The sequence below is a fragment of the Hoplias malabaricus genome, chromosome Y (assembly GCF_029633855.1).
Source record: "Hoplias malabaricus isolate fHopMal1 chromosome Y, fHopMal1.hap1, whole genome shotgun sequence".
Classification (NCBI taxonomy): Eukaryota; Metazoa; Chordata; class Actinopteri; order Characiformes; family Erythrinidae; genus Hoplias; species Hoplias malabaricus.
Window position 1 is genome coordinate 69774570 of NC_089820.1, and position 23873 is coordinate 69798442.

General features: G+C 43.1%; 3 protein-coding genes across 4 annotated transcripts; all 3 read left to right on the forward strand.

The window, feature by feature from the left end:
- Nucleotides 1-998: 998 nt before the first annotated feature.
- Nucleotides 999-10526, forward strand: LOC136678303 (zinc transporter ZIP6-like). The gene is made up of 11 exons (XM_066656309.1): nucleotides 999-1101; nucleotides 2522-3199; nucleotides 3321-3465; nucleotides 3678-3797; nucleotides 3915-4084; nucleotides 6545-6730; nucleotides 6835-6919; nucleotides 7355-7681; nucleotides 7984-8064; nucleotides 8426-8616; nucleotides 9422-10526. The coding sequence occupies exons 1-11, from the start codon at nucleotides 1072-1074 to the stop codon at nucleotides 9572-9574; spliced, it is 2166 nt and encodes a 721-aa protein (XP_066512406.1). The 5' UTR covers nucleotides 999-1071; the 3' UTR covers nucleotides 9575-10526.
- Nucleotides 10527-12324: 1798 nt separating this feature from the next.
- On the forward strand, nucleotides 12325-14130 carry LOC136677627 (caveolae-associated protein 4a). Its single transcript, XM_066655202.1, has 2 exons — nucleotides 12325-12705; nucleotides 13555-14130. Exons 1-2 carry the CDS (start codon nucleotides 12325-12327, stop codon nucleotides 14128-14130), a joined length of 957 nt encoding a protein of 318 aa, XP_066511299.1.
- Nucleotides 14131-15906: 1776 nt separating this feature from the next.
- LOC136679023 (intraflagellar transport protein 57 homolog) lies at nucleotides 15907-23765 on the forward strand. Of its 2 annotated transcripts, XM_066657279.1 has the most exons (11): nucleotides 15907-16239; nucleotides 17969-18143; nucleotides 18876-18994; nucleotides 19130-19217; nucleotides 19619-19684; nucleotides 20099-20218; nucleotides 20414-20485; nucleotides 20738-20869; nucleotides 21824-21886; nucleotides 22232-22298; nucleotides 22875-23765. In XM_066657279.1, the coding sequence occupies exons 1-11, from the start codon at nucleotides 16085-16087 to the stop codon at nucleotides 23054-23056; spliced, it is 1239 nt and encodes a 412-aa protein (XP_066513376.1). In that variant the 5' UTR covers nucleotides 15907-16084; the 3' UTR covers nucleotides 23057-23765. The 2 variants fall into 2 exon arrangements, with proteins under 2 accessions (XP_066513376.1, XP_066513377.1); XM_066657280.1 differs by lacking the exons at nucleotides 22232-22298; nucleotides 22875-23765 and adding an exon at nucleotides 21927-22207 and having other exon boundaries at nucleotides 19619-19685; nucleotides 20097-20218; nucleotides 21824-21889.
- The last annotated feature ends 108 nt before the right edge of the window (nucleotides 23766-23873 follow it).

The following is a 23873-nucleotide window of genomic DNA, read 5'->3' on the forward strand; positions in this document are numbered from 1 at the left end:
AAATTGAATTACAGCGCCACCTACAATATTTTTCACCAGCTGCTACTGCAGTACAAACCTTTATTTAATTTTAACTACCAGTTAATGAACATTATCTAGCTATTATCTTCATTAGAAGATAATAATTAGACCTAGTCCCTGAGGTCTCTGTTATTGTGTAAATGTGGCAAAGTTTACGCACAGCTGAAAGGTTTTGTTGAGGTTTAGAAACTCACAGTGTTTCATATAACTAAAGAATATAATCCCAAATATCTTTTCGAGGGAGCACAACTGTTTTCAGGTATTATTTAGATTCTGTTTCAGATCTATTAAATTCAGGTCTGGAATTAGTAAATTTATCAGTCTTTTCCCTAATTCCGGCCACTCCCGTATATGGTGCAATTTCGCGCTCTCTCTCTCTCTCTCACTTCGCCAATCGCATTGGGTAAAACAATAAAACATAAGTTCAAACATTAGTAGGGCGTTTAAACATCAATCTTGCAAGAAATCACACATCTAAACAATATTTAAGTGTCTCTAACAGTGTTGTAATTCTTTGTGTGCAAAACTGCATGTGAAACACAACACATTTCCATTTCGCGACAGATATTTCCCTCAGTGTAAAAGTTAGCTTAGCGGTTAGCTTCCTTTTCTCTGAGGGGAAAATCTACCGCCATTTTAATCCTTACATGTAGAGTACGGATACCAACACAGGACAAACCTAATCTCATCGTGAACCTCTCAAAAGCTTAGCAGTATTGGCACCTACTTAAACAAAAGCGTTTTTATCTAAAAACATATTTTCTTTCAAAGTCAAGCAAGTCTCGGATATTAATCTACACACACATGACTCCTGAAAAAATGTTGATTTGAGTGAGTAAAGTACTTCTATTTATTTTCAGTTAGCTAAGATTTCCAATATCGGAATTGGGGTAACTACGCTACGTTTGTGAATATGAAATTGTATCATAATTAAATGAATAATATAATATTCTTTCATTTCACAATTTTTATGACGTTGTGGAGCGGTCACGTGGTTCTGTGCGCCGAGCTGAAGCATATGACGTCATTGCCCACGTGTGTTTCTGGAGAATGAAGCAGGCCTCGGCGCGGCGCTTTAAGGTGAAGTGTTTTGTGTGTGTTTGTGGCTGATTGTTGTGTTTTGGAACCCGTAGATGAACGCTATCCGCGGGGCTTTATAGTTTGCGCCGTGGGGTGTGAGCGCGCGGGGTATCCCGGTGTTTCCGGGGCAGGTGACGTGTGTTTGCGCACGGCCCGAAAACAAAGTGAGGCGTGTGCGTAGTTCTGTGTGCAGCTGCGAAACGGCGCTCTGTTTGGATCAGATCAGAGGGAACAGCAGCTGATCATTTCCGAGTCCTGGTCAAAATCCGCTGTAACTCGGCTCGAGTTTCCGTTTTAAAATAAAAACCGGAAAAGGCCGCGGGACACAGCCTCTGTCCGATGCAGTTAGCTACTGAACATACGGTCACTTTTTACAGAAGGCGAAGTCAACCGAGTTCCCAGATTTATTCATAATGATTTGGTTGAGCTGGAATCACAGTGATGGGGAGTGTTGAGGTTTTAAAGCAATTCCTGAGTTAATAGACTAGTGTTTTGAACGGAACCAGACGTCCTCCTAAAAAGCTCCTCAGAATATTATCACAGTACACCTTAGTGATGGTAAAACTGTAATGGATCTGTCAGATGAGGATGGCCCTTGGGCAGAATGTGTTCTGAAAACTGAGGGTGTTATCATTTTAATGAAGGTTTATGGTTAGAACAAGGAAGATAAAACAGGAACTTGCTGAATGAAGTTGCAGGAATTATCAAGCAACGACAGACACACTTTCTGACCATGATCATAGTGGGAGGTTACTTTTATGTCACTCCAGACGAGTGGATGGAGACGTGGCCTTCTAGAGTTTTACATGAACATAAAAACTAATTCCATCTCCCTACCTTTTTCAGAGTAAATGACTGCCCACCTGGGTTAGGGTTAGACAAGTGACTGTCGAGCCACGCTCCAGCTACAGCCACCTGCCTTAGACTAGCTTCCCACCTCCATCATTGCTTTCTTTATGTATTATTAATACTATGATTACATCAGTACACACGATCATAGCAGCAGACGTGGTGGTGGCACAGTGACTTTCTGTAAATAACCTGTAGGTGGATTGACCAGAGGAGGGTAGGTGCCGTCATCAGCTGTAAAAAGTGTTAAAGAGATTTGATTTGATAAAACTCAAACAGTTGGGGAGTTTATTAATGATAATAAATGATAAGAACTCTTTGGAGAAACTGACAAAAGGCAGTTTACTTGGTTGAACCCTAATTTAAAAGCAAAACCAAGTATATTTTAACCTTGGTGAGTTCAGTCCTTAAGTATGTCTTAAGTAAGTCTCCTTAAGTGTCTCTCTCTCTCTCTCTCTCTCTCTCTCTCTCTCTATATATATATATATATATATATATATATATATATATATATGTGAGTGTGTGTATGGAACAATGATGTATTATTGTTCATTAACTCTTTCGGTGTTAGGTGATGGAGTCCCAGTCCAGGCCACGCCTCCTGGCTGTGACATCACTGCTGCTGTTCTTGGTTGGGGTGTGTGGAGACTGTGGTCCTGTTTCCGTGGAGACGGATAGTCTGTTGGCGGCACAGACTCAGCAGCGCCACCTACAGGCGCTCTTTCAAAAGTACGGCCAGAATGGAAGCATCTCATTGGCTGGTCTCCAGAGGTTGCTGGAGGGAGTGGGGCTGGACCGCATCAGGAGGGTGATGGTGCAGCATCATGGACATCAACACAACCACACACACTCAGACACACACACACACAAGCACACTACACAGATGCACACTGTCGGGGGTAAGAAGGAGAGTGAAGTTTCTCGTATTGAAAAGAGTGACTCCACACCGGATGGTAATCCCGATTCTGTTTCTGGGAAGAAGATCCAGTCAGATTCACACCATAATCTTTACATGAAAAGAGCTCCAGACGCCACCACTCTTCTGACCACACCCACTTACGCCTCCAAGTCTCGCCGAGCCAATCGCAGTGCAAACTACAACCCCCTGCAGGACCCTGACTCAGCCCAGATCAATACAACACACACTAACCATAGCCAACTCTCCCAGGAGACGCAGAAACAATACCTGGAGTACCATGACCATGACCACGATGATGAACATGAGCATGAGTACAGTCAAGGTCAAGAGGTACAAACACACTCTCTATAATGTGACTCTCTTTAATCTGCAATTATTTATTTTCTTATTCATAGTCTCTCTCTCTCTCTCTCTCTCTCTCTCTCTCTCTCTCTCTCTCTCTCTCTCTCAGTGCCAGAATGCCTCCAGCCTTCTGCAGTCTCATGGCATGTCCCAGGAACTTGGTCTCTCTGTCCGAGACTTCAGCTTCCTGTGTCCTGCCCTCCTGGAACAGATCGACTCAAAGTCCTGCCTCCTGCATCCTGACAACAACTCAGGTTAGAGCATAACACTACAGTGCAAATTTCTGTGTTGTCCCAGATTTATTCTTCATTCGACTGGTGTTTAAAATATAATTAAGGCAGAATCTTCTCTAGACACTGGTAACATGTCTGTGTCGTAATGTGGATGATAATTAAGTTTTCATTTAATGTAGAAACCATTAGTGATGTGATGACATAGTGTTTTTATATATATATATATTTTTCAGATTATAAACATCACGAGCACCACCACCACCCCCACCATCATCATCATCATCATCATCATCATGTCCCTGATCACGATCAAAGCAGTGAGAAAGCTCAGACGAGTTCCCCTGTTCAGATCGGTGAGTGTTGAGGTGAAGAGCAAGAATGTGGGAATGAGTAAGAGATTAATGGAATGTAGTTTAAATGTGTGTGTGTTTGTGTGTGTGTGTGTGTGTGTGTGTGTGTGTGTGTTTCAGCTTGGATCTGTGGCTTTTTGGCCATCACTGTAATCAGCCTGCTGGCCCTGGTGGGGGTGGTTTTAATTCCCCTGATGAACAGAGTGTGTTTCAACTTCTTGCTGAGCTTCCTGGTGGCTCTAGCTGTGGGCACGCTCAGTGGAGATGCCTTCCTCCACCTCATTCCCCACGTAGGACACACACACAGATACACAGATACACACACAGAGATACACAGATACAGACACACAGATACACACACAGAGATACACAGACACACAGATACAGACACACAGATACAGACACACAGATACACACACAGAGATACACAGACACACAGATACACAGACACACAGATACACACACAGAGATACACAGACACACAGATACACACACAGAGATACACAGACACACAGATAGACACACAGATACAGATACACAGATACACACACAGAGATACACAGATACAGATACACAGACACACAGATAGACATACAGATACACAGACACACAGATAGACATACAGATACACAGACACACAGATAGACACACAGATACACACACAGAGATACACAGATACAGATACACAGACACACAGATAGACACACAGATAGACATACAGATACACAGACACACAGATAGACATACAGATACACAGACACACAGATAGACACACAGATACAGATACACAGACACACAGATACAGATACACAGACACACAGATACAGACACACAGATACAGATACACAGATACACACACAGAGATACACAGATACACACACAGAGATACACAGATACAGATACACAGACACACAGATAGACACACAGACACACAGATAGACATACAGATACACAGACACACAGATAGACATACAGATACACAGACACACAGATACAGATACACAGACACACAGATACAGATACACAGACACACAGATAGACACACAGATACAGATACACAGACACACAGATAGACACACAGATACAGATACACAGACACACAGATACAGATACACAGACACACAGATACACACACAGAGATACACACAGAGATACACAGACACACAGATACAGATACACAGACACACAGATAGACACACAGATACAGATACACAGACACACAGATACAGACACACAGATACAGATACACAGACACACAGATACACACACAGATACAGATACACAGACACACAGATACACACACAGATACAGATACACACACAGAGATACACAGACACACAGATAGACACACAGATACAGATACACAGACACACAGATACAGATACACAGACACACAGATAGACACACAGATACAGATACACAGACACACAGATACAGATACACAGACACACAGATAGACACACAGATACAGATACACACACAGAGATACACAGACACACAGATACACACACAGAGATACACAGACACACAGATACAGATACACAGACACACAGATAGACACACAGATACAGATACACAGACACACAGATAGACACACAGATACAGACACACAGATACAGATACACAGACACACAGATACACACACAGATACAGATACACAGACACACAGATACAGATACACACACAGAGATACACAGACACACAGATAGACACACAGATACAGATACACAGACACACAGATACAGATACACAGACACACAGATAGACACACAGATACAGATACACAGACACACAGATACACACACAGATACAGATACACACACAGAGATACACAGACACACAGATACACACACAGAGATACACAGACACACAGATACACACACAGAGATACACAGACACACAGATACACACACTGAGATACACAGACACACAGATACACACACAGAGATACACAGACACACAGATACACACACAGAGATACACAGACACACAGATACACACACAGAGATACACAGACACACACACACACACAGATACACAGACACACAGATACACACACAGAGATACACAGACACACAGATACACACACAGAGATACACAGACACACAGATACACACACAAAGATACACAGACACACAGATAAACACACAGAGATACACAGACACACAGATACACACACAAAGATACACAGACACACAGATAGACACACAGATACAGACACACAGATACACACACAGATACAGATACACACACAGAGATACACAGACACACAGATACACACACACACACAGACACACAGATACACACACAGAGACACACAGACACACACACAGATACACAGAGACATACACAGATACAGAGACACAGATACACACACACACACACAGATACACACGCACAGAGACACACACAGACACAGACATACACAAACACAGATACAGATACAGACAGACAGAGAGACACACACAAATATTTAAAAGAATAGTCTGGTTTAGAATTGTCTGTAGTCCCTGTATGACCCAGTTTATGTTCTACAGAGCGGGTCCCCCACACGGGGGTGGCCATGTTTAAAGTAGACTCTCTGGTACGTCCAGTCCATGAGCTAACACTGTAAGCGCTGTGACACTGCTTCATAACCTTTTTAAAAATGTATATTGTGTTTGTTCCAACAGCGAAAGTGTGTTCACTTTCTTTCCAAACCTCACACACAACTCTCTCTCTCGTCTCTGATTGGTCGTTCCTTCTCTCAGTCTCAGGGTCACCATAACCATCATCATGCAGCCAATGAGGACGCAGATCATGGTTTAAACGATGACAGCGAAGACCCTCTGAAGCCAGTTTGGACGGGACTCACTGCACTCAGTGGAGTTTATGTCATGTTCCTCATCGAGCACTTCCTCACGCTGGCGAAGATGTACAAAGACAAGAAACAAAAGGTCAGACACATCACACACACACAAAGCAGTGTATCTGATATGTACAGGGAAACTGATTATTTATTTTAGATATGAAATTAAACAATAGGTGTCTGTCTGTGCAGGTGCAGAAGAAGGTAGAGTTGTCAAATGAAATTATGGACTCTGAGAAACAGCCTGCTCTGGAGGATGATGCCAAAACATTGGAGGGTGTGTATTTTTTGTGTGTGTGTGTGTGTGTTTGAGGAAATGAGAGAGGACTTTTGAGTAAATCTTATTATTTACAAGTCACAATTACATGTGGTTAGTATTTGGGAGCTCACCAACTCAGTGTCTCAGCAGCGCTGAGAATGATCCATTACCCAAATCACACCTGCTCTGTGGGGGTCTTGTGGGGGTCCCGACCATTGAAGAGCAGAGTGAAATGGGAATGAGGAAGTATGCAGAGAAATGTGGACTACAGTCTGTAACTGTAGAACTACAGAGTGCTCCTGTGTGGACAGTGAGTGTAGAAACAAGGTTGTTGTTCCTAATCCAGTGATCGTTCAGTGTAGTTTGGTGCAGACGATTGAACGTCCACAATAGGTGCAAATAAAGTAGCTGAAGGATTGCCTCCAAACTGTTGGCCGTTTTGTTTTTATTCAGATGCAGGGCCAAATGGCGCGTGCGAACTCCCCGAGGAAGAGGAAGTGATGTTATCCCAGAATTACACTGATGAAGACTGTGAGAATAAATGCCACTCCCACTTCCACGACACCGTGGGCCAATCGGATGAGCAGCATCACCATCACCACGACTACCACCACATTCTCCACCATCACCACTCTCAGAACCACCACCCACACACACACACGCACCGGCACACACAGTCGTACTCTGTCCAGCACTTTGAGCAAGCCGGTATCGCCACGCTCGCCTGGATGGTCATCATGGGAGATGGACTGCACAACTTTAGTGATGGACTTGCTATAGGTAACACACACACACACTCTCTCCTTCAGGAATAGACTTGCTAAATGTAACACACACACACACACACCTTCAGCTATGTTCTCGCTGTAGGTAACACTGAGAAACACACACACACAGCTTCAGCGATGCAATAGGTAACACACAAATACACACAGCAATGGACTAACTACGGTGATACACACACTTCAGTACACTCACACAGATGTAATTGTCTGTTATGACATGTTTAATAATAGAGTAAAAGTCCTTACTCTAATTGTAAACTCTCTCCTTTTAACACATATATTTGTGGGTTTTTTCAGGAGCTGCGTTTACAGAGGGAGTGTCTAGTGGCCTCAGTACTTCAGTCGCTGTATTCTGCCATGAACTTCCTCACGAACTCGGTAACAGCAGCTTTATCCCAGTACTGTGTGTGTGATCAGATATTATTTGGAACTCTTGTGGTTTTGTGAGTGAGTAGATGATGTCTGACTGGGGTTTGAACAATGAAAGTTATTGAGAGTTACATCTTTATTCTCACAGTCCCCCCCCTTTATTACACAGCACTGAATGTAGAAAGAATTTGTTTTTGTTGTGATGTTGAAGTTGAATCATTGTTTAACTAAGTGCTAAACAGCCCTTACTCCTGCTACTACTGCTCTTCCACTGTAACACTGTTCCTGCTTCACTCCAATAGAGTCGTGTCTGTGAGATTATAATTTCACTCGTTTGATGAAGACACTGGCCGTCTGTGTGTGTTTGTAGGAGACTTTGCCGTCCTGCTAAAGGCTGGGATGTCAGTGAAGCAGGCAATTCTGTACAACCTGCTCTCTGCGCTGATGGGATATCTGGGAATGGTGACGGGGATTCTGATAGGTCACTACGCTGAAAACGTGGCCACGTGGATCTTTGCTCTTACGGCGGGACTCTTCATGTATGTTGCTCTGGTGGATATGGTGAGTAACATACACTCAGACACTGAAGGTGTCCTGGTGTTTCTCTTTTGCAAAGTTGCTACAGATATACTGTGTGTGTGTGTGTGTAAGTAAAATGGTGCTTTTCCACTGCATGGGTCCGGCTCTACTTCACTCGATTCGGCTCGCTTAAAGCGTGTCACTTTTCCACTGCGAAATGGAGCCGGTGACATCACAAATGTTGTTGTTGCATGGCTCAGCTCCCATTTCCTCACAGAGCAGTTTTACTTGTCGCACGTTCGTCTTTCGCTGGAGATTTTCCTGAGACACCGACCCAAGGAGCGTCTGACCCTCTTTAGAAACCCCTCGGGGAATGTTACGAGCTGCTGCTGAGAGTCGGATAAAAACTAATGTGAACATTGCTGTAACTTCAGAGATTTTACAAGCGGTGAGTTTGTGCTGGATCTCTGTGTTTTCTGGTGATTGGCAGGTCTTTTCAGACCAATCAGAGCTCTGCAGGGTTTACACCTCACATTTAGTACTGACTCGGCTTGGGTGGAACCCGGCGTGAGCAGGGACTGAAAAAGAACCTGGTTCCAGGAGCAGATATGACCGGTGGCAAAACTGAAGAGCCGAGCAGGTTCCATGCCGTGGAAAAGCACCATAAATGAAACATTTACTCTGTGCAATGTGATTTCTCACAGAACGATGCTTTCTGTGAGGAGTGAGTCAGGAATAAAACAAACCACATCATAAACAGACACCTGTGTCTAATTTACATTTGACTTTATTAAACCCACAATTAAACAGTTAATAAAAACTAGTGTGTGTGTGTGTGTGTTTGCAGGTCCCAGAGATGCTCCATAATAACGCCAGTGAAGCAGGGTTCAGTCACTATGGCTTCTTTCTCCTTCAGAATGCTGGAATACTGCTGGGGTTTGGGATCATGCTGCTCATTGCCATGTTTGAACACAAAATTCAACTCCATATCAAATTCTGATTCGACATCAGTTACCAAACACGCTTTGTAGCTCCTAGGAGATGGTCCTTTTCAGATTTTATCGGAATCATGGACTTGATCTGAAACCTCTAACTGTTCTCGTTCAGTTATGAGCAGGTACTTTCTGAGAAGCGTTCTACTGTTACACTTCTTCACTGATGGAGAAACAACCGTTCAGTGAGGACCTGTGGTTTGAATCATATCTAATATTCCTTACTACGTGTTTGTTGTAAGTATGTTATAAGATAAATGCTTGTTTTAAATGTTGAAGTGTTCTATTCCCTGAGGAGGTCGTTTGAATTTGTTACGAGTAATGAATGTACATTGGTTTATTCAAGTGACACTGCTTCTCCCAATGAAAATAAGAGTCTTTCTCCAGATAAAACTCCTCACAACAATAAAGGTGTCTAGAAATGACATTGAATAAACTTTAATATTCTTACAACAGTCTCAGGATGAGGGATATCAGATATTCTGACTGGATCTAAGATTAATTTGATTGATTAAGAGGTCTTTTTCTTTTCTTTTTTTGTTTTTTGAGTTGTTTGACAAAGGGAACTTAATTATGTATTAATGGGAAACCCTATCAGTTCAGAAGTGTGTCTGGTTTTTTCAGGTGGATGCTGAGGTTAGTGATTTTGTTTGGATCCGATCATCGTGTACTGTGTGTGTGGCTTTAGCTTCTGTTTTAGTGGCATTGACCTCATCCATTCCATCACTGCATTTCATGTTTAAAAACAGTGTTGTAAAGATGCTCAAAGCCTATTGTTACAGTGTATTGTTGTTGTTATTATTATTATTATTATTTGTTGTTGATTATTTTGAATGTGGCATCCTGTTTGGTCAGTGCTACTGTGCAATCACATACTGTTACAGAGCTCAGTGTAAATGTGTGTCCAAAAGTTTGGAGCATTTTGTGAATTCCTTGTCATTCACATTCCATTAAACAATATTCAGAATCACAGTGTGCCACGTGCATTAATGAGCTCACACACTTTACAGAACAATTACATTACAATAATTAACATTTTAAAACATGATAAAAACAATTAAAAATATTCAAATACAATTAAAACAAATTAATATATAAAAGAGAAAAAAACTGCAATAAAACATTATTATCATTGTCTGTAACCCTTATCCAGTTCAGTGTCGCGGTGGGTCCAGAGCCTACCTGGAATCATTGGGCGCAAGGCGGGAACACACCCTGGAGGGGGCGCCAGTCCTTCACAGGGCGACTCACATACATACTTCAGTGTGTGTTCCCGCCTTGCGCCCAGTGATTCCGGGTAGGCTCCGGACCCACCACCACCCTGAACTGGATAAGGGTCACAGACAGTGAATGAATGAATGAATGTTTTGGAGGAGCTGCACATGAACCAATAGTCACTTTAGTGGCAGCTGTCTCTTTAAGTTTAATGAGGTGAGCTTGAGTCACCAGTTCAATTCCCAGGACCAGCAGAAAAAATGAATTCACAGCTGAAGGGCCATTGAGCAAGGCATCAGCTGCTCCTCAGTTGCTGTTGCTGGCATCTTGATGCTCTGGTGGTGTGTGTGTGTGTACTATGATCCCTAATGGGTGTGGCTAAATATTGTGCACTAGTGTGTGCGTGCGTGTGTGTGTTCATTACCACAGATCTGTTTAATGCAGAGAATCAATTTCCTCAGGGAGGACAAATGAACCAATTTTTTTTCTTTCTCCTCTTCATACTCAGTGCCAAACATGTGCTCGTGGGCCACATCTACCCCCAGAAAAGGCCCGTGGAGCATTGGAACTGTGTTTTCTGCATTAATCAGCTCTATCTGTGTTGATACAGAACTATCATGCAACGATCACCCAGTGTTCATGTGGCTGCATGCACTCATACACAGCTACAAAGGTTTCTGGGAGCGATGCCATAGAAGAACCATGTTTGGTTCCATGAAGAACGCTGCTGGTGAAGAGAAGTGAACATATGAAAAAACTTTTAAAATGTTTAAAAATCCATCTTAAGGTTCTTTACCCGTTTGAAGGTATCAGCAAAAGTGGTGGTTCTGTGGCATCACTCAGTTAAATCTTCACAGCAGTGTAAACTTACTGCAGCTCAGAAGAACATACTCCTCAGATGAACTGTGCTCTACCAACGTTTACAGTGCCACAGTGATGGTGCAGTGCATGCTGGGATGTGTAGTCTTTGGATTTGTGTGTCAATGGATTTTTATTTAGAGTTAAATTCCATAAGGAAAAAAAATGCATGGGAGATCAGGTTACGTGTGTGTGTGTGTGTGTGTGTGTGTGTCCTCTGCAGCTGCTATCTTCAGTTGAGTTGGATAAGTACCCCTAGGGGAGGTGGGGGGAACTGTGTGAAGTGACCAGCCTTTAGAACCTAAATGAACTGCTCTGAATCAGACACACACACACACACAACCAGCACCATACCCAAATGCCATTCTACTAAATATTTGAAAGGAGAATCACCAACCTTTTATAATCCACACACACACACACACACACAGTGAGAGTTAAATAAGTGAAATTATCGGGGCTTTCCGCTTCGTTTCCCTGCACAGCTACTTCCAAAAATTCCCCCGTGTCCTCTTACAGTCGTATTTATATCACTGAGGAGTGTGTGTGTGTGTGTGTGTGTGTGTGTGGGTGGGGGCTCTCTGGCAGGACAGGTCTCAGTCAGTCTTCATCTTCAGGTCTCATCCACATCCAGGGTTCGACTGGATCTTCTCAGAACTTCCACCCATCTGAGAGTGTGTTGGAGATGGAGAAGAGAGGAGACGTCATGTTGGGCATAGAGGATGAGTCTGGTCAGCCGGTTTCTGCCCTGTCCATCCTGTCTCTCCTGGAGAGAGTGTCCACCATCCTGGACGGCGTGCAGGCCAGTCAGCAGCGCATGGAGGAGCGCCAACAGCAGCTCGAGACCTCCGTTTCCAATGTACAGTCAGAGCTCATCAAGCTTGCCCAGGACCACGGATCTACTGCGGACACAGTCAACAAGCTGCTGCAGAAGTCCCGCCGTGTGAGCGCACACGTGAAGGAGGTGCGCTCACGTGTGGAGAAACAGAACGTGCGTGTGAAGAAGGTGGAGACCACACAGGACGAACTTCTAACCAGGAACAAGTTCAGAGTTGTCATCTACCAGGTACGTGTGGTAGGGTGGGGAGTGATAACACACAGCACACTGGGGCTCAATTCTCAGACCATGGTCCTTGGGTAAAACCTCTAAACGTTCAGATAAGGACATCAGCCACGTGTGCTGTCATGGGATGCCCCAGTGTAGTCATGATCATGTATTTGGATTGTCTCAGTAAACCTGAGATGCAGCGGTGGGGTAAAGCAGTGGATAACACCAATGCATTCCGCATGAAAAGTTTGATTCCCAGATTGAGCTTGGGTTGGACTCAATCTCCCAGCTACAACAGCTTTCCTCTGTAACGTGGGTAAAGAATTTGTTAGTGGCTCTATGTGAATGTCTGCCCCATACGTGTGAGAGTGTGTGTGTGTGTGGTTTCAAGTAACTTCTAAGTATACCATCTGAACCAGAAATGGACTCTCATGAGGCACACTTCGGTGTTACACATTCAGGATCTGATCAGAGCTGTCTGCATTGTCTCAGGTGCAGTGGTTGGTTAGGGTAGTGGATAAAACCATTGCCCTCCTCGGAATAGAGATTTGATTTCCAAATTCACTCCACTCCCTTGAGGTGCTTCTCATCTAAAAATAATTAAATAAAATAATGAATTAGTTATTATTAAATAAATAAATAAATAAATAAATAAAAGCATCTGCCAAATGGACCAGGAGAACGGTGTCGTTATAAGGGTGAAGACGTTAAAGCATGGGGCTTTTATGCAGCATCGTTTATGAAGAGGAATGAATCAGAAACACTTTCCCTGATCAAAATCAACACAATATTCCTTTTACAAAGTGTACAATGTTTTTTTTAATCTAATAAGTCTTCATCACATCCTCCGTCTCTGTCTCCCTTTAGGGTGAGGCTGAAGTTCCATCCGTTGCTGTGACCAAGACCCCAAAAGGGGCAGGTCTCGCCAATTTGGAGGTGGAGCCGGATGAGTACGAGATCCCTGCAGACCTCTCATCCGACGAGGAATACATGGTGGTGGAGGAGGGGGAGTCCTCCCGAGCGGCTCGTCTGAAACAGAACATCAAAGCGGCGTTCTCCAAGGAGAGCATGAACAAAACCAAAGAGAGAACCCGCGAGAACCTCAGCAAGACCAAGGAGAGCCTCAGCAAGACGGGCCACATGCTGGGCACCAAGATCAACACCCTCGGAGACAAGATAATCCCCCAGGAGCAGAGGGAGAAGATGAGGCAGAGCGGAGAAAGGCTGAAGGAGAACATCGCAAAGAAAGCGCCCACCATCAAGCTGAAAAAGGAACGAGCCGTGGCCGAGGGGCAGGAGGGAGCCGAGGGGGAGGCGGCCGTGACACCTCCCAAAGGGAAGAAGAGCAACCCCGAGGTCACGTACACGGAGGTCGTCACAGAGGGCAAACGGGAGGGACCCGTGTCTGAGGAAGGAGCCACTCGAATTCCAGAGAAAGAATAGAGCAGGGTCACGGTGTGGGGGGTGGAAAGGTGAAATGAGGGGAAGGTTAGTGAAGGAGGGAGAGAGAGTGTCAGAGAAGTGAAAATAGGTGCCTAAGGAAGGTCAGAATGACGAGAGGATTGTGTACGAGTGTGTGGATGTAATAACCCAGTTAACAAAGATTTAAAAACATAAAGAAAACACCCTGGTTAAAGCCAATCAAAACCCCACTGACGACAGAGCAGGGGCCGTCAGACTCAGCTCCCAGTGGGTCACTATCACACTATTAGAGTTCTTCCTCTGTAAGCACACGTTTGACTGTAATGAGGCAGACAGTCGATAAGGAACAACAGTTATCTATGTATCATGATTCCTAAAATGATCTTTAGGGGTTGCTATAATTCCCAGTGCTTTTGTGGGGGACCATGGCACCTCCAGTTTTCGCCTCTCCTTCGCCTGTACGAATAGGAAAGCTTAAGAATCCCATATAACACTCGAGTGAATGCTCGATAGTTCTCCTGTAGAGTACGGAACATGGAGTTGTTTTAGAGAAATCTATTTAATATGAACAATAAAGAAAGAGGAACTATGTGCTTATTTATCTCAGTGAGGATTGAAAGGTGATCATTTACAGTATTGTGTCTTTGTCTGTGTGTGTGTGTGTGTGTGTGTGTGTGTGTGAGTGAATAAGTTATTTCTGAAAACTTTACCCTACACTTTTACACAAATAAAAAACAGAAAAACTGACTGTGGGAAGAGAGTTTACTGAACTTTTGCACTTTTCAGTGTTTGGTCCTGCTTTCACCGTTTGGGTTTTCTGTATTAAATTTATTAAAAATCCACTGGAACAAACTGCAAAATCTAGTACTGAGTCCTGTATCTGGAGTGTGTGTGTGAGAGAGAGAGACTGTGAGACAGTGTGTGGGTGTAATTCTGTGTGAGGTAGAGAGAAAGAATGAGTGTGAGATAGGTGTGTGTGTGTGAGAGAGATAGTGAGAGAGACTGTGAGACAGTGTGTGTGTGTGTGGAAGTCTGTGTGAGGTAGAGGGAATGAATGAGTGTGAGATAGGTGGGAGTGTGTGTGTGTGAGAGAGAAAGAGAGAGAGAGTGTCTGACATGTCTGCTAAAAAAAGATGACTTGAAATAAATATGAACAGCTGAAGAGCTCTATTTAAAATCTCTCTCTTACTCGCTCAGTTGCTCTGTGTGTGTGTGTGTGTGTATGTGTGTGTGTCTGTCTGTCTCAGGATTTATCAAATGCCAAGATAATGATCCATGTTGCATCTTTAGAAATACACACAGGTGCTTTGCTGCTATAGGAACGAGGACAACACACACACACACACACACATCAGACTTATCAACAGATTACTAGGAGAGTAAAAACATAGTTGAGAAATCCCACTGTTAAAGACAGATTCAAACAGCTAGGGTTTCATACTTCACAAATCTAAAGAACCAACCCCGTCAACGTACAGGACCCGGCTTTAAAGCAGCAGGTGAACAACAGATTGAATAAATTCATATTCACAAATCAGCACTCGCACTGAATTACATCTAAATCCACAATTCTGATAAAGAGATGAACATTTAGGGGTTAATCATTGATTGAAGGCTGACTTAAAGTATATAATCTATAAAAGTATTACCAAAGTGAATTTTGGTTTAACTGGTCCTGACCAGCACTGCTTACATAACTATTTACTGTGTTTTATTAATGCTTCTCAGTTGTTTAATTACAGCTGCTCTAGAAAACAGTTTGTATCGTTTCACTGTTTCGAAGCGAGTGAACACAGCCCTGACGTCCTGACGACTGTAACTACAACAAACCCGCTAGCAGCTAACTTAGCATTTAGCTCTGCTTTGGTTGGGGTTTTTATGACTTTCTTTTGAGGGCAGCTCCAGCGCAGGCTCTAAACCCTGTAAATAAACACATATAAAAGAGTTTAACACCCAGGCTGTTACCGCGGGGCGGATGGCGGATGAAGGGCGGAGAGGAGAAGATGAGGAGCGGGGTCCCGGGGCTCAGTTCTCGGTGTTTGGGGTGATGGAGGATTTACTGGATAAACTTAAACTGCTCGACTATGAAGAAGAGGTTCTAATAAAACACAATATGAAGCCGTTATCCAGGTATATAATAATATACATGTATATAATACTTAGATATAATATAATAAAATACTAAATATACCGAAAGAGAGGGTTATATATGCCGTTAGTTGATGTATGCTAGCTAATTTAGCTACATCACATTTGACCTGAGAAAAGTTACCATTAACTCAGCCTGCTACTGTTAGCCGGATAATGCAGTACACGTAGTTTGCACAATCCCCAAAGAAAAAACATGAAAACAAATCGACGCTGACGTTGGCTCTCATTTTGATTTTCTGTTCCACCTTAAATGGTGCAGTAATTGCAGTCTGACGCCACTAGATGGCAACATGAAAACTACTATAACCCTATACCGTGGAAAAACTACACCTTTGGCTTAATTCCTAGGTCTTGTGAAAGTCAATCTGGAGACATAATGTAACAGAATATTAAAACTATCAAAAAATAAAAATAAAAAAAAGGATTTTTTCTGTAATAGCCCTGTGAACTTGGCCCCTGTGAGAATGAAGGGGGGGGGGTTGTTTTTCATCTTCAGGATTTTTATATTGTATCTTTAATGAGATTTTCAGATTTGAGAGAGTTTGACAATGAGGAGATACTACCCTAAGAATAACCCAAACACATTATTCCCCCTCATTCTCATTCTCTCATGTCATATGCTGTCGTTCACAGAGTCATAACAAAAAAAGAAAAATCCACAGTTAAATTTATTTTTTTTGATACTCTGTTACATTGTGTCTCCACACTGACCTTCAGATTGTTGAGACATTTGAGCAATAAAGAGATAAAGAACTAGGAATTAAGCCAAACGTGTTGTGTGGTCATGTTCATATGTTGCCATCTAGTGGCGACGGTACGCAATTACCGCACCATTTAAGGTGGAACAGAAAATCTGAATTAGAAGCCAACTTCAGCGTCGTGATGTGAAACAGCAGAACCAGCACTGGGCTGTGGAACTGGGCTCGCTCCTTCCTGTACATTTTGGAGGAGTTGGAGTTATGTTTGTGATACAGAACTAATCATCCCACATCTGCCGTTCTCCTCACTAATATTTATATGGCTGAACGCCATCAAATTCTCACAGCAGTGTTCCAACTCTTATTACTGTTGGATGATTTGGACTGGTGTCTGTGATCCAAAACCAACACTGAATGCAATAAAATACTCCCAGGTTTGTCCCAACATCTGGAAGCTTTCTCAGACCAGGCTTCATTTCACTTTTCGTTTCAGAATAAATGTTGAAGACATTGAAAACATTTGGCTGTGTACATGAGAGTGCGATGTTTCTAATGTTTCATGTCTCTTTCTCTCTCTCTCTCTCTCTCCTCTCTCTCTCTCTCTCTCTCTCTCCCTCTCACCCACTCTCTCTTTCTGTCTCTGTTCTCTCTCTGTCTCTCTCTCTCTCTCTCTCACTCACTCTCTCTCTCTCTCTCTCTCTCTCTCTCCCTCTCTCACTCACTCTCTTTCTTTCTCTCTCTCTCTCTGTCTCACTCACTCTCTCTCTGTCTCTCTCTCTCCGTCTCTATCTCTCTTTCTTTCTCTCTCTGTATCTTTCTCTTTCTCTATCTCTCTCTTTCTTTCTTTGTTCTCTCACTCTCTGTTTCTGTTTCTCTATCTCTATCTCTGTTTCTCTCTCTCTCTGTCTCTTTCTCTCACTCACTCTCTCTCTCTCTCTCTCTCTCTCTCTCTCTCTCTCTCTCTCTCTCTCTCTCTCTCTCTCTCTCTCTCTCTCTCTCTCTCTCTCTAGGCATTATTTTGTGGCTAGTCCGTACACAGTCCTGAACCCGGGAGAACAGTTCTATATGTTCAGTGTGATTTCTGCATGGTTAATCACTCTGTGTGGCAGAGAATTTGAGACGCCTCAGGAACACGATGACCCTAATGCCATCGTCTCCAACATCCTGTCTCATCTCCGAGCACTGGTCAGTTATCATCTCAGAGAACTTGACAGTTATATACGCAGAGCACTGGTCTATTACAAATTAAGAGCGCTGGACAGTATTAACAGAGCATTAGGCAGTTATAACAGATCACAGCTAAAACCACAGACTACTGAGGAGTCATACCTTCAGAGTACTGATGAGGCATAACAGAGCACTGGTCAGTAATAACGGAGCATTGTGTGGTTATATGGTCTCTGCTAGCCTATGCTACGCTTTCTCGCACTCTGCTAAGGGCAGAGAAATGGTTTAGACGATGAAGAGACATCCAAACGTTGAAAAGCATGAACCATGATGAGGATATTTCGCTGTTCATGCTCCATATGTGACTTATTTTTAATGTTTCTGATTACTTAAGGTGGAACTGCCTCTAAATTCAGGAGTACGCTAACTGCATGAAAGTAAACGCAGAGGGAAAGTGCTATAAAACTAAACAGCTTGAGTTACACATGAGTTTCTGTGTGAATTTAAACAGTGAATAAACATTCACTGAACATAAAACAATAAACATGAATGAATAAACATAAACCATTCCACATTAAATAACGCTGAGCTTCTTAACCTAAACAAACCAAACAGAGCAGCAGTTCCTCAGAACTGTCGACGTTGTCTGGAAACAGATACAACACAGAACTTCTAATTATTTATCTAATTTACCATTTCCCATTTTTATCACTTGTGTGTGTGTGTGTGTGGGGGGGGGGGGGGGTGTAGGGAGGTCTGGTGGATTTTCCTCCCTCAAAGCTGAAGTCTGGATCTGGGGAACATGTGTGTTATGTCGTTGATCGCCTCGCAGAAGAAGCTCTAAAAAGTAGAGCTTTCATCTGGAAGAAGTAAGGCATACCCCCACACACCCACACACCCACCCACACTACACACACACACACCCACACACCCACCCACACACACACACACACACACACAAACAAACATGAACTCAGACCAGTTAGACTGTCTCTCTTCCCCAGGCCTGTTTACCCCTCTGAGGAGCTGGAGGAGGAGTCTGTTATAGAGGATGACGCTGAACTCACTCTCAGTAAAGTGGAGGAGATAACTGTGAGAAAAACACACAAGTCACAATTACCAAGTTGAACTCATTTACTGTAGCGCCCCTCGTGTTCAATATGAGTGAGGCAGGCACAAGCCAGTTCCGTGAGGTGCCTCTCATCTAAATATTCTTTAGAATGTACCTGCTTTATTTAAGGGGCAGTGTTTATTTGTGTTTTACACAGTGATAATAAGTGGTTTAAAATAAGTGGCATATTTACCAACACTTACAGTAAGACATTATTTATGTATTTTTTTATTATCATTATTTCTTCTAAAGACTTACTTGGTTTTATTTTGTATTTCATTAAAGTGTAGTCTATAATTGTGTGTTTATTGTGTATAATTTATGTTTACTTCATTACAATTACTTAATTAATTCCACATTAAGTGTGTGTGTGTGTGTGTAGGAGGAGCCTGATGAGGAGGAGGATGTTATTGATCTGGAGGAACTGAAGACCAGAGCCAATCAAAATGTAGGTGAAAGATGTAACAGCACAGTGTCCATTGTTGAACACTCTGACCCACGTAGAATACGAACTAAAGATGAATCTTGAAAACACTTTCGCTTCAGATCTGTAATGTTTCAGTAAAGGGAAATGCAGAGGTAGCAGACTCATGGAGGAAGGTTCTAGAACGCTGACTGTCTCTATATGTTCTTACTGTAGAAATATGACTTGACTACTACATATTCTCTCTCTCTCTCTCTCTCTCTCTCTCTCTCTCTCTCTCTCTCTCTCTCTCTCTCTCTCTCTCTCTCTCCCGTTTTGCAGGAGGTGAGCAGCCCTCCTTATGGTGGTAACTGATAGCTACTCTCATGTTTTTATAGTGTGAAAATAAAGTGTGTGCGTGTGTAAACCGAATGTGTAAATGTGTGTGTGTGTTTGTAGGAGGCAGCTGGAGCAAGGCCAGAGATGATTCTGGAGTCAGTAACAGACTCAGCTGAGTGGAACCTGGAGGTGGAGCGGGTCCTGCCTCAGCTCAGAGTCACCATCCGCTCTGATATCAAGGTCACAAATCACTAACTTCTGCACCTTTACATTTCTGAACATAATTTTTCAGATTTAAATACATTTTATAAAACACTTTCACCTAGAGCTTTGTATACGGTGGCATTACAAACGTCTGAGTCAAAAAGTAGGGCTTAAACGTAGTAAAGGACGTATGAATGGTTTTGAATTATGGGAAATGATGGTGTATTTCAGGATTGGAGGATACACGTAAGCCAAATGCATCAGCACCAGGAAGGCATCAAAACATCTTTGAAGGAGGCCACGGTCGGTTCTGTAAAAAACTAACAGCAGCACATTCATATCAACATCTCCACCGTAATTATTTAATCACACAGCAAACTTCCCTTCATTCCTTTTTAATGTGCCTCTGTCTCCATCTCTCTCTCTCTTTCTCTCTCTCTTTCTCTCTCTGTCTCTGTCTCTGTCTCTCTCTCTCTCTCTCTTTCTCTCTTTCTCTCTCTTTCTCTCTCTCTGTCTCTCTCTTTCTCTGTCTCTCTCTCTCTCTGTGTGTTTCAGGGTTATCTTGATAAACTGCTGGAGGAGATCAGTAAGACTCAGGAGAAAGTGGGCAGCAGAGAAAAATACATCAACTCTCAGCTGGAGCATCTCATCACCGACTACAGAAATGCTCAGTCAAAGCTCAGTGAGGTAAACCACTCAGTCACTCAAAACTCTGTAGGGTAAAGGGCTCAGCCAATCAAACTTCGGCTGTGTAAATCTCTCATGTCATTAAAACTCAGAGAGTACAGAGAGTACCATACAGCCAATCAAATCTCAGCGCAGTAAACCTCTCAGCCAATCAAAACCCAGCAAACTAAATGTCTCTGCTGCTAATCAGATATCAGAAAGGTAAACAGCCAGTCAGAGGTCAGTGAGTTAAACCTCTCCACCAATCAGAACTCCCCAAGGTAAATCAAAATTCAGTTAATCAGATATCAGGGAGCTAAGCTGTCAATCATAACTCAGAGGTAAAAGCTCTCAGCCAGAAACACTGATTCTGCACTGGATCACACTGTGGAATTTAGCCCGACAAATTCCAAAACAGAATCTGAGCATTGGGGACGAGGAGCGGTCATATGACATAATCTCAGAACAGCGGTGTGTGACGCCCCACAACTCCCTGACGAAAAGTTGAGCGCTGTCAAGCGCAAATCTGTAAACACAGAGGGGAGAGAGAGAGGGAGGCTCTGCTGCAGCTGTCAGTGGAACAACCGAACTGAGGAAACGCTCTGGACGTGTAACACATTCCCTCAGGTTCTCTTGATCTGAACTCACACAGTGACACAAACAAAGAATGGTCCGTGTCAAATGTATAGTGTCCCCAGTCTCTTAACTGAGACACTGCACAAGTTTATGGTGCTGATCTGACACAGTGAACATCAGGAAAGACAAAAATATTGTGTGGTCTGATCCCAGCATTAGCTTCAAAACTTTTCATTTTAGAGTGTGGGGGAAACCTGCTCCTGTTTAAATGAATGTACTGGAATCTTCAGTATGTTTTTATTCACTCTCTATTTCAACTTCTCTAATCTTTTAGTCCCAATAACTTGGGGCTTAATCTTGGAGTTTAATATGTGTTTGAGTTTGTGTTTTATTTTTCAGGCCAAAGATTTGTATCAGCAAGGCAGTGGAGGAGTGACAGAGAGAACCAGAACTCTGGCAGAGGTCATTAAACACAACATATGTGTATATAGAACACCCAGCAAAGCCTAATTTAACCCAGAAACACACACATATACACATACAAACCATGCAAAGCATTAGCGTTAACGCAAACACAGACCACGCTGACAACTGCACATCAGACAGAGGAGGTTGAGGATGAGCAGCTTTGCTCTGGGCACAGAATACAGCCGTCCCTCTCTCCACAGGATTTACAGGACATAAAGAACCCAAAGGAGGCGGAGTCCTTCAGACAGAAGTGTTTTGTGTGTTTTTAAAGGATTTATTTGAAGAGCTGTCCCTATAATGTTGTTATAAATTTCCTTTAATGCTCCTGTGACATCGTAGATCAGTGAGGAGCTGGAGAAAGTGAAGCAGGAGATGGAGGAGAAGGGCAGCAGCATGTCAGATGGAGGTGAAACACACACACACATTTATTAATGATCAAAAACACACTCTTAGAGTCACAGATAGTTGGTCTGTTGCTTGTGAGGATTCTCATCCTCACTGATGTTTTATTCAGTGGTTTACCTTATTTATTTGTCCATAGCTTACAGAGTTTGTGTTTGTCATCCTCTAGTCCTTCATCGGTGGTTACAGGAAGTCCACAGGAAGTCATTAGATTGATATTTGTTTGGTGGACCATTGTTAGTCCAGCTCTGACACATAGGTGTGTTAATTCTTCAGCAGCACTGCTGTGTGTCATTGCAGCACTATATCAGTGTCACTGCAGCACTGAGAAAGATCCACCAGCCAAACACCTGCTCTGTGTGGGGTCCATTGAAGAACAGGGTGAAAGGGGTTAAACAATGTATGCAACTCAACAGATGGACTACAGTCTGTGGCTGTAGAACTACAAAATGCACCTCTATTGTCTCTTTGTGCCTCTACAGAAATAAGAGAGATGCTTTAATGTTTTGGCTGATCACTGTAGTGTTTCTACAGTTATATATTATTAGTATTTCTATGGTGTGTGTGTGTATTTCCTTAGCCCCAGTTGTGAAGATCCGTCAGAGTTTGACAAAGCTGAAGCAGGAGATCCAAGCAATGGATGTGCGGATGGGAGTGGTGGAGCACACTCTGCTACAGGCCAAACTCAAAGAGAAAACCAACATGACCAGAGACATGCACGCTACACAGATCACAGAAACCAACACACATACATACACATAACACGCACACACACACAAAAGACCTCAGACGCACATGCACCCATAAGGAAGAATAAGAACAATGTACGTAGTCCTTTATATCCATCCATCCATTATCTGTAACCGCTTATCCAATTTAGGGTCGCGGGGGGTCCAGAGCCTACCTGGAATCATTGGGCGCAAGGTGGGAATACACCCTGGAGGGGACGCCAGTCCTTCACAGGGGAACACAGACACACACACACATTCACTCACACACTCACACCTACGGACACTTTTGAGTCGCCAATCCACCTGCAACGTGTGTTTTTGGACTGTGGGAGGAAACCGGAGCACCCGAAAGAAACCCACGCGGACACAGGGAGAACACACCAACTCCTCACAGACAGTCACCTGGAGCGGGAATCGAACCCACAACCTCCAGGCCCCTGGAGCTGTGTGACTGCGACACTAACTTGCTGCACCACCGTGCCGCCCTAGTCCTGTATAGTCAGTTTAAATATATCAGTGTATATGTAGTGATTTAACACACTGTCGCCCTGTAAAGGTCTGGCGCCCCCCTGCAGGGTGTGTTCATGCCTTACGCTCAGTGATTCTGGGTAGGCTCCAGACCCACCACCGCCCTGAACTGGATGAGTGTTACAGACAATGAATGAATGAATTAATGGCATTGACACTAATTAAAACAACATTTAAACTTATGCTGTAAAAAATTTAAGCTCATTAAAACATTTTTACAACGTTGCAAAAAATGTTTGTTTATTTATTTATTTATTTAAAGTGGGATCTGAATTTGAAGCTTTGAAAAACCGGCCTCAGGTGTCCACATACTTCTGGCC